At 46.1% G+C, this 12,237-nt stretch overlaps 1 protein-coding gene across 3 annotated transcripts in view; it reads left to right on the top strand.

Moving 5' to 3' along the window:
• The window catches only part of col24a1 (collagen type XXIV alpha 1), a 94,767-nt gene that overhangs the window by 75,153 nt on the left and 7,377 nt on the right, over positions 1-12,237 (top strand). For all 3 annotated transcript variants that reach the window (XR_014119071.1, XM_035521492.2, XM_035521491.2), the window contains 10 exons: positions 4,418-4,471; positions 5,322-5,375; positions 5,557-5,664; positions 7,817-7,924; positions 8,099-8,206; positions 8,382-8,435; positions 11,055-11,117; positions 11,235-11,288; positions 11,411-11,446; positions 12,162-12,197. Coding sequence is in view for 2 of the 3 variants with exons in the window: in XM_035521492.2 (XP_035377385.2) it covers positions 4,418-4,471; positions 5,322-5,375; positions 5,557-5,664; positions 7,817-7,924; positions 8,099-8,206; positions 8,382-8,435; positions 11,055-11,117; positions 11,235-11,288; positions 11,411-11,446; positions 12,162-12,197 (675 nt within the window). In the remaining variant the exon portion in view is untranslated. The remainder of the gene's footprint in view (positions 1-4,417; positions 4,472-5,321; positions 5,376-5,556; positions 5,665-7,816; positions 7,925-8,098; positions 8,207-8,381; positions 8,436-11,054; positions 11,118-11,234; positions 11,289-11,410; positions 11,447-12,161; positions 12,198-12,237) is intronic.

Genomic DNA, 12,237 nt, shown 5'->3' with positions numbered 1-12,237 from the left:
CACCCTTATACTGTACAACACACAACACAACCCTTATACTGTACAACACACAACACCACCCTTATACTGTACAACACACAACACAACTCTTATACTGTACAACACACAACACAACACAACTCTTATACTGTACAACACACAACACAACCCTTATACTGTACAACACACAACACAACTCTTATACTGTACAACACACAACACAACACAACCCTTATACTGTACAACACACAACACAACCCTTATACTGTACAACACACAACACCACCCTTATACTGTACAACACACAACACAACCCTTATACTGTACAACACTCAACACCACCCTTATACTGTACAACACACAACACAACTCTTATACTGTACAACACACAACACAACACAACCCTTATACTGTACAACACACAACACAACCCTTATACTGTACAACACACAACACAACACCACCCTTATACTGTACAACACACAACACAACTCTTATACTGTACAACACACAACACAACACAACCCTTATACTGTACAACACACAACACCACCCTTATACTGTACAACACACAACACAACCCTTATACTGTACAACACACAACACAACACCACCCTTATACTGTACAACACACAACACAACCCTTATACTGTACAACACACAACACAACCCTTATACTGTACAACACACAACACAACACAACCCTTATACTGTACAACACACAACACCACCCTTATACTGTACAACACACAACACCACCCTTATACTGTACAACACACAACACAACACAACCCTTATACTGTACAACACACAACACAACCCTTATACTGTACAACACACAACACAACACAACCCTTATACTGTACAACACACAACACCACCCTTATACTGTACAACACACAACACAACCATTATACTGTACAACACACAACACCACCCTTATACTGTAAAACACACAACACCACCCTTATACTGTACAACACAACCCTTATACTGTACAACACACAACACAACCCTTATACTGTACAACACACAACACAACTCTTATACTGTACAACACACAACACAACACAACCCTTATACTGTACAACACACAACACAACCCTTATACTGTACAACACACAACACAACACAACCCTTATATTGTACAACACACAACACCACCCTTATACTGTACAACACACAACACACAACACAACCCTTATACTGTACAACACACAACACAACCCTTATACTGTACAACACACAACACAACTCTTATACTGTACAACACACAACACAACACAACCATTATACTGTACAACACACAACACAACCCTTATACTGTACAACACACAACACAACACAACCCTTATACTGTACAACACACAACACACAACACCACCCTTATACTGTACAACACACAACACAACCATTATACTGTACAACACACAACACAACACAACCCTTATACTGTACAACACACAACACACAACACCACCCTTATACTGTACAACACACAACACAACCCTTATACTGTACAACACACAACACCACCCTTATACTGTACAACACACAACACAACCCTTATACTGTACAACACACAACACCACCCTTATACTGTACAACACACAACACACAACACAACCCTTATACTGTACAACACACAACACCACCCTTATACTGTACAACACACAACACAACCCTTATACTGTACGACACACAACACAACACAACCCTTATACTGTACAACACACAACACAACCCTTATACTGTACAACACACAACACCACCCTTATACTGTACAACACACAACACAACCCTTATACTGTACAACACACAACACACAACACCACCCTTATACTGTACAACACACAACACACAACACCACCCTTATACTGTACAACACACAACACAACCATTATACTGTACAACACACAACACAACACCACCCTTATACTGTACAACACACAACACAACCCTTATACTGTACAACACACAACACAACCCTTATACTGTACAACACACAACACAACACAACCCTTATACTGTACCACACACAACACCACCCTTATACTGTACAACACACAACACCACCCTTATACTGTACAACACACAACACAACACAACCCTTATACTGTACAACACACAACACAACCCTTATACTGTACAACACACAACACAACACAACCCTTATACTGTACAACACACAACACCACCCTTATACTGTACAACACACAACACAACCATTATACTGTACAACACACAACACCACCCTTATACTGTAAAACACACAACACCACCCTTATACTGTACAACACAACCCTTATACTGTACAACACACAACACAACCCTTATACTGTACAACACACAACACAACTCTTATACTGTACAACACACAACACAACACAACCCTTATACTGTACAACACACAACACAACCCTTATACTGTACAACACACAACACAACACAACCCTTATATTGTACAACACACAACACCACCCTTATACTGTACAACACACAACACACAACACAACCCTTATACTGTACAACACACAACACAACCCTTATACTGTACAACACACAACACAACTCTTATACTGTACAACACACAACACAACACAACCATTATACTGTACAACACACAACACAACCCTTATACTGTACAACACACAACACAACACAACCCTTATACTGTACAACACACAACACACAACACCACCCTTATACTGTACAACACACAACACAACCATTATACTGTACAACACACAACACAACACAACCCTTATACTGTACAACACACAACACACAACACCACCCTTATACTGTACAACACACAACACAACCCTTATACTGTACAACACACAACACAACACAACCCTTATACTGTACAACACACAACACCACCCTTATACTGTACAACACACAACACACAACACAACCCTTATACTGTACAACACACAACACCACCCTTATACTGTACAACACACAACACAACCCTTATACTGTACGACACACAACACAACACAACCCTTATACTGTACAACACACAACACAACCCTTATACTGTACAACACACAACACACAACACAACCCTTATACTGTACAACACACAACACAACCCTTATACTGTACAACACACAACACCACCCTTATACTGTACAACACACAACACAACCCTTATACTGTACAACACACAACACACAACACCACCCTTATACTGTACAACACACAACACAACCCTTATACTGTACAACACACAACACAACACCACCCTTATACTGTACAACACACAACACACAACACAACCCTTATACTGTACAACACACAACACCACCCTTATACTGTACAACACACAACACAACCCTTATACTGTACAACACACAACACAACACAACCCTTATACTGTACAACACACAACACACAACACCACCCTTATACTGTACAACACACAACACCACCCTTATACTGTACAACACACAACACAACCCTTATACTGTACAACACACAACACACAACACCACCCTTATACTGTACAACACACAACACAACCCTTATACTGTACAACACACAACACCACCCTTATACTGTACAACACACAACACAACCCTTATACTGTACAACACACAACACAACACCACCCTTATACTGTACAACACACAACACACAACACAACCCTTATACTGTACAACACACAACACACAACACCACCCTTATACTGTACAACACACAACACAACCCTTATACTGTACAACACACAACACAACACAACCCTTATACTGTACAACACACAACACACAACACCACCCTTATACTGTACAACACACAACACAACCCTTATACTGTACAACACACAACACACAACACCACCCTTATACTGTACAACACACAACACAACCCTTATACTGTACAACACACAACACCACCCTTATACTGTACAACACACAACACAACACAACCCTTATACTGTACAACACACAACATATAACACAACCCTTATACTGTACAACACACAACACATAACACCACCCTTATACTGTACAACACACAACACAACCCTTATACTGTACAACACACAATACATAACACCACCCTTATACTGTACAACACACAACACAACCCTTATACTGTACAACACACAACATACAAGTTTATATAGTTTATATATAAGGTTTTTGTGTATATTGTTTATATATAAGGTTTACGTGTATATAGTTTATATATAAGGTTTATGTATATATAGTTTATAGATAAGGTTTATGTGTATCTAGTTTATATATATGGTGTATGTGTATATAGTTTATATAAGGTGTATGTGTATATAGTTTATATATAAGGTGTATGTGTATATAGTTTATATATAAGGTTTATGTGTATCTAGTTTATATATAAGGTGTATGTATGTATAGTAGAGACAAATGCACAAAAGTTTGCACAAATTACTACATTTTCTCTTTAGGGATTACCTGGCATTCCTGGTAAAGAAGGACCCAAAGGAGATAAAGGAACTCAGGTACGTGTGTGTGTGTGTGTGTGTGTGTGTGTGCGTGTGTGTGTGTGTGCGTGCGTGTGTGTGTGCGCGTGTGTGCATGTGTGTGTGCGCGTGTGTGCATGTGTGTGTGCGCGTGTGTGTGTGCGCGTGTGTGCGTGCGCGTGAGTGTGTGTGTGTGTGCGTGTGTGTGTGTGTCGGTGTGTGTGTGTGTGTGTGCGTGTGTGTGTGCGTGTGTACGCATGTGTGTGTGCGCGTGTGTGCGTGTGTGTGCGTGTGTCGGTGTGTGTGTGTGTGCGTGTGTGTGTGCATGTGTGCGTGTGCGCGTGCGTGCGTGTGCATGCGTGTGCGTGCGTGTGCGTGCATGTGTGCGCGTGTGTGCGTGCATGTGTGCGTGTGTGTGTATGTGTGCGTGTGTGTGTGTGTGTCGGTGTGTGTGTGTGTGTTCATAACCTCACACTGAGCTGGAGAGGTGAGTCGGGGGGCAGTGAGATTATGAGTGAAGTCTCAGGTCCTGCACAGACACAGAGGACCTTACGAGTCAGGGAGCTTACAGCATCTCCAGGGGTTTGGCTTCTTCTGGACTCTTCTTTGGCCACATGTTAATGTTAATGATTCTCCACATTAGACCATTCTTGTGAATTTCTAGGTATGCTTGTTCTCTGTTTCCTGAGTCCTGGGCCAAAGCTGTGTGCGTGCTTGTAAAGATCCCCATTGCAACACGGAAAAAATAAATAAATAAATAAATAAATACATACATACATACATACATACATACATACATACATACATACATACATATATATATATATATATATATATATAAAAAAGGGTTGTGTGTGTGTGTGTGTGTGTGTGTGTGTCTTGGGTTTAGGGACTACAAGGAAAAAAAGGTGCTCGAGGTCTGACAGGTTCACCTGGCCCAGAGGTAAGCATTCCCCTGTCTCACACACTGATATGCTGTATAGTGTCACACACACACACACACACACACACACACACACACACACACACAGTCTAGGACAAGAAGCACATAGGTGCAGACCTTGATACAAACATCTCTCTGTGTTTTGTTGGAAGCCAGATTCAGTGTGTATGTTGTGTTTCAGGGGCCTACAGGTCTGCCAGGGCCCAAAGGCATGATGGGATATCCTGGACCTGATGTCCCTCCTGGGTTACCAGGGTTACCAGGACTGCCAGGCCTAATGGGCCACAGAGTGAGTTTAAGACACTAACTCACACTCACTCACACTCACTCACTCTCTCACTCACACACTAACTCACACTCACTCACTCTCTCACTTACACACTAACTCTCACTCATTCACTCCCTCACTCATACTCACTCAGTCTCTCACTCACACACACTCACACACTATCTCATACTCCCTCACTCTCTCCCTCAAACATTATCTCACACTCACTCACTAACTCTCACACTCACACACTAACACTCACTCTCACTCACACACTAACTCACACTCACTCACTCTCACTCACACTAACTCTCACTCACTCTCACTGACACTCACTCTCTCACTCACACACTAACTCACACTCACTCACACTCACTCACTCTCTCACAGACACTCACTCTCTCTCACTCACACACTCTCTCTCACATGCACACACACAGCTCTGTTCTTGTGTAGGTTGTGGTAGTGAGTTATGTTTGATAATGGCATCATTTTCCATATTAAGGTTGAATCATGCAGTGGCTACAGTCAGAGATTTACAGAGCTGTAGCATGTGAAGTACACACACACACACACACACGCACACACATACATACAAGCAGTTTCTCTTTCACACCTCATTAGCCCTGGCACTGACTCCCATGTGTCTGTGTGTTTAATGTAGGGGCGGGGTAGGGGCATGGCTATAATGTGAAAGGCCTTGAGTCACGGGGCGTGTGGGCCGGCCTGCACTGAGTCAGCGCTACTGCTGCCGACCTGGAGCAGAGCTGGAGCCCAGCGGGACTGTCCCGTCCTTAGGCCTGGCAGGAGGTGTGGGACCCAGAGCCCCTGCTAATGGGTGCGGGACCCAGAGCCCCTGCTAACGGGTGCGGGACCCAGAGCCCCTGCTAACGGGTGCGAGACCCAGAATCCCCAATGATGGGTGTGGGGCCTGGGACCCTGTTCTCTCTCTCTCTCTCTCCATCTGTCTGTCTGTCTGTCTATTTTTCTATCTATCTCAGCAGCTGTATAGTCACACTGCTGATACTACGTTAAGACCTCAGTATGAACACTTAAACCTGAGACCTTACACCCAACTTACATCAGCAGTGTCCTAGAAAACTGGTTTAAAGTCTCGTTAAGGAGAGACATGTTTTTATGTTCAGGTTCAGCTTTCTCAGAGTTAAAGTTTTCCATCAGATATGTCTCTCTCTCGCTCTCTCTCACACACACACACACATGCGTGTACGCAAAGATATACACACTCATACACAAGCTCTTATATAATATGAAGCAAATTAAGGATTGTACTGATTCCACACATATTCCATATTGTGTGTGTGTGTGTGTGTGTGTGTATGTGTGTCTGTGTATGTGTGAGAGAGAGAGAGAGAGAGAGAGAGAGAGAGAGAGAGAGAGAGAGAGCGAGAGAGAGAGAGTGCTGACAGGTCTTTGGCTGGCAGGTATTTGGTTTGGCATCTGAGCCCCAGCTGTCAATCACAATGTGTGTGACTAATACCTGCCATGAGCAAGGAGGAGCCAAGAACTCTCTCCCGCTCTCTCTCTCAGTTTAAACTAAGTTTTCATTTTACTGGCCATATCTGACTACTCTAAAGAACTGAAGTCATTTAGCCAGTAAAAAATAATAACTTTGATGAAATCAGTATCATCGATAGATCTTAACACACAGCACAGTCTGAGTCTACTACTAAGATACACACACACATACACACACACATACATACACACACACACACACACACACACACACACACACACACACCCTGTAGGTGTTTGTGCCCCTAACTCTGTTATCCGTCTGATTCCGGTTGTTCCTTCCATGTGTCCATGTTTGACCTGCCTCTGATTGGCCCCTCCTCTGTGTGATGCATGTTTAACCTGCCTCTGATTGGCCCCTCCTCTGTGTGACACATGTTTGACCTGCCTCTGATTGGCCCCTGCTCTGTGTGACGCATGTTTGACCTGCCTCTGATTGGCCGCTGCTCTGTGTGATGCATGTTTGACCTGCCTCTGATTGGCCCCTCCTCTGTGTGACATATGTTTGACCTGCCTCTGATTGCCCCCTGCTCTGTGTGATGCATTTTTGACCTGCCTCTGATTGCCCCCTGCTCTGTGTGACGCATTTTTGACCTGCCTCTGATTGGCCCCTCCTCTGTGTGACACATGTTTGCAGGGTCAGCGTGGAGCCCCGGGCCCTGAGGGGAGGGCGGGGCTTCCTGGTCTGCGTGGGGACGTCGGCCTGCCCGGTGCTGTCGGAGACAGAGGGCCATCCGGGTTGCAGGTAGGGATCTGCCTCTCTCCCGCTCGGATTATTCCCTCTCCGTCCAGCACGGCCATTACAGGCTTCCTCCGGTGGACTTGGCCAACAAAAGGAGGGTTTAACCCCTGATAAGTAAGATTTTCCAGGTGAACCTATGTGTGACCTTTTGACCTCAGTTTGACCCGTATTTTCCAGGGTGAGAGAGGTTTGCCGGGTGAGAGGGGACCGGCCGGCACTAAGGGCATGGAGGGTGCCTCCGGAGACCAGGGCAAGATGGGTGACCCTGGGGTCAAAGGTCAACGGGTGAGTGAAACACTGTCCAAGAAAATAAGTGATTAGTAATGTATTAGTCAGTTGTATTAGCACAGTGTCAGTCATATATGTGTGTGTGTGTGTGTGTGTGTGTGTGTGTGTGTGTGTGTGTGTGTGTGTGTGTGTGTGTGTGTGTGTGTGTGTGTGTGTGTGTTTGTGTGTGCAGGGTGAATCTGGTGAACAAGGCATGCTTGGTCTCCAAGGTTTCCCAGGGCCCAAGGTCAGCATACCCCATTACAAACACATCACCCTGTGATCTCACACACATCACCCCATGATCTCACCGACACCACCCCGTGATCTCACACACACCACCCCGTGATCTCACACACATCACCCTGTGATCTCACACACACACCACCCTGTGATCTCACACACACCACCCTGTGATCTCACATACACACCACCCTGTGATCTCACACACACCACCCTGTGATCTCACACACACCACCCCGTGATCTCACACACATCACTAAGGTGATCTCACACACATCATGCCCCGTGATCTCACATACACCACCCCCTTGTGATCTCACACACACCACCCCGTGATCTCACACACACACCACCCCGTGATTTCACACACACACCACCCTGTGATCTCACACACACCGCCCCGTGATCTCACACACACACCACCCTGTGATCTCACATACACACCACCCTGTGATCTCACACACACCACCCTGTGATCTCACACACACCACCCCGTGATCTCACACACATCACTAAGGTGATCTCACACACATCATGCCCCGTGATCTCACATACACCACCCCCTTGTGATCTCACACACACCACCCCGTGATCTCACACACACACCACCCCGTGATCTCACACACACACCACCCTGTGATCTCACACACACCGCCCCGTGATCTCACACACACACCACCCTGTGATCTCACACACACCACCCTGTGATCTCACACACATCACCCTGTGATCTCACACACACCACCAGGTGATCTCACACACATCACCCTGTGATCTCACACACACCACCCCGTGATCTCACACACACCACCCCGTGATCTCACACACATCACCCCGTGATCTCACACACACCACCCTGTGATCTCACACACACCACCCTGTGATCTCACACACACCACCCCGTGATCTCACACACATCACTAAGGTGATCTCACACACATCATGCCCCGTGATCTCACATACACCACCCCCTTGTGATCTCACACACACACCACCCCGTGATCTCACACACACACCACCCTGTGATCTCACACACACCGCCCCGTGATCTCACACACACACCACCCTGTGATCTCACACACACCACCCTGTGATCTCACACACATCACCCTGTGATCTCACACACACCACCCTGTGATCTCACACACATCACCCTGTGATCTCACACACACCACCCCGTGATCTCACACACATCACCCTGTGATCTCACACACCACCCCGTGATCTCACACACACCACCCTGTGATCTCACACACACCACCCCGTGATCTCACACACATCACCCCGTGATCTCACACACACCACCCTGTGATCTCACACACACCACCCTGTGATCTCACACACACCACCCCGTGATCTCACACACATCACTAAGGTGATCTCACACACATCATGCCCCGTGATCTCACATACACCACCCCCTTGTGATCTCACACACACCACCCCGTGATCTCACACACACACCACCCCGTGATCTCACACACACACCACCCTGTGATCTCACACACACCGCCCCGTGATCTCACACACACACCACCCTGTGATCTCACACACACCACCCTGTGATCTCACACACATCACCCTGTGATCTCACACACACCACCCTGTGATTTCACACACATCACCCTGTGATCTCACACACACCACCCCGTGATCTCACACACATCACCCTGTGATCTCACACACACCACCCCGTGATCTCACACACACCACCCTGTGATCTCACACACACCACCCCGTGATCTCACACACATCACCCCGTGATCTCACACACACCACCCCGTGATCTCACACACACCACCCCCTTATGATCTCACACACATCACCCCCTTGTGATCACACACACATCACCCTGTGATCTCACACACACCACCCTGTGATCTCACACACACACCACCCTGTGATGTCACACACATCACCCTGTGATCTCACACACACCACCCTGTGATCTCACACACATCACCCTGTGATCTCACACACATCACCCTGTGATCTCACACACATCACCCCCTTGTGATCTCACACACATCACCCTGTGATCTCACACACACACCACCCCGTGATCTCACACACACCACCCCGTGATCTCACACACATCACCCTGTGATCTCACACACACACCACCCTGTGATCTCACACACACCACCCCGTGATCTCACACACACCACCCCGTGATCTCACACGCACCACACTGTGATCTCACACACACACCACCCCGTGATCTCACACACACCACCCCATGATCTCACACACACCACCCCGTGATCTCACACACACACCACCCCGTGATCTCACACACACACCACCACCACAGTAACCTGCAGACGATTAACTCCAGGGGGACAATGCGATCGTGCATTAGCATATGCAAATGAAACATAGCATAATTACAATAATCACAATCACTGACCATTATTATAGCAGCAGTGGCAATAATGATGAGATCGTCTGAGAGAAACTAGACCATCTCCAGTAGGGTGCAGCACTGGTTCTAGACTGTTCTAGACTGCTTTACCTAGACCCGACTTTAGAGACGGCCATTACTGAACTTGAGAGACAACTGAAGACAACATTACTGGTGTTACTGGAGTTAGATAAGTGTTGTGGTCTCTGATTGGACTAGGGTCCGGACGGTGATTTGGGCTTTGCTGGTGCTTCTGGACCCAAAGGCCCAATGGGGCCACTGGTGAGTAACATTTCTCTTTTCCTCTGTCTCTCTCGCCCTCTCTCGGTTTCTATTTCATCCCTTCCCATCTCCCTGTGTGTTTCTATTTTGTGTATAATCTTTGTGTGTGTGTTTCAGGGTTTCACAGGTCCCATAGGTCCAGTCGGGATGGTTGGTCCGATGGGGAGACCAGTAAGTAACTGTTCTGTGGCTGTTGTGATTTATTCTTTTTTATTTTTAATTCATGTATATTGAAAGACCTGCGTGTGTTTTGTTCAGTTACTGTATATGAGTATATGTGACTTTTCCTACAGGGTCCCCAAGGGCCCAAAGGAGGAACAGGAGAAATGGTGAGAAGGCGTTTAGAATAATCACCAGCATAAACAAGCCCCTCCCACCTCTTACATCATCATACTACAATGAACCTCCTCCCACCTCTTACATCATCATACTACACTGAAGCCCATCATGTTAAATATTATTGTTATTAATAATAATAATAGGAGCAGAGCTTGTGTATTATTTTGTGTGTGAAGGTGTTTACCTCCCTGTTTGCACTGAGGGTCCTAGTGGAAGCACTTTCCTGTGGTGATGTTTGAGTTATACAGAGTGTAGTATTCTCCCCTATACCTGCTACTGGTGTGTCAAAAACATGGGACAAACTGAGGACACACACACACACACACACACACACACACACACACACAAATGGTGAACGCGGGGCGCCTACTGGCCTGTGGGAGCACAAAGCTGCTCCCTAATGTGCAGTTTCCACCATAACATCTTGGGTGTGTTATAAAAGTGTTAGAACCGATTTAGGCAGTTTTGAGATCCAAAAAAAGTCTGGTACCACAAGACTGAACAAAAATTCTCCATGATGACAGTTTCTGTTGAGGGTTTAAAACCCACAGATGTGTGCAATGTTTGTGTCATGTCAAACAGAAACAGTGTTACTGCTCCTGATTAATTCCCTGCTGAAGTATCCAACCAAATTTCACCTGCCACCTGGCACATTGCAGTGATACACACGAGTGTCATGGTAACCCATTTCTCCCGTCCCAACAGGGTCCCGCAGGGCCACGGGGTAGTCCAGGACCGAGGGTGAGTGGACACTTCTCCTTAAAGTACTCATCTCTTGCCT

The sequence above is a fragment of the Electrophorus electricus genome, chromosome 21 (assembly GCF_041902795.1).
Source record: "Electrophorus electricus isolate QZ-2024a chromosome 21, ASM4190279v1, whole genome shotgun sequence".
Taxonomy (NCBI): Eukaryota; Metazoa; Chordata; class Actinopteri; order Gymnotiformes; family Gymnotidae; genus Electrophorus; species Electrophorus electricus.
This window is presented reverse-complemented; position numbering and strand designations above follow the sequence as displayed.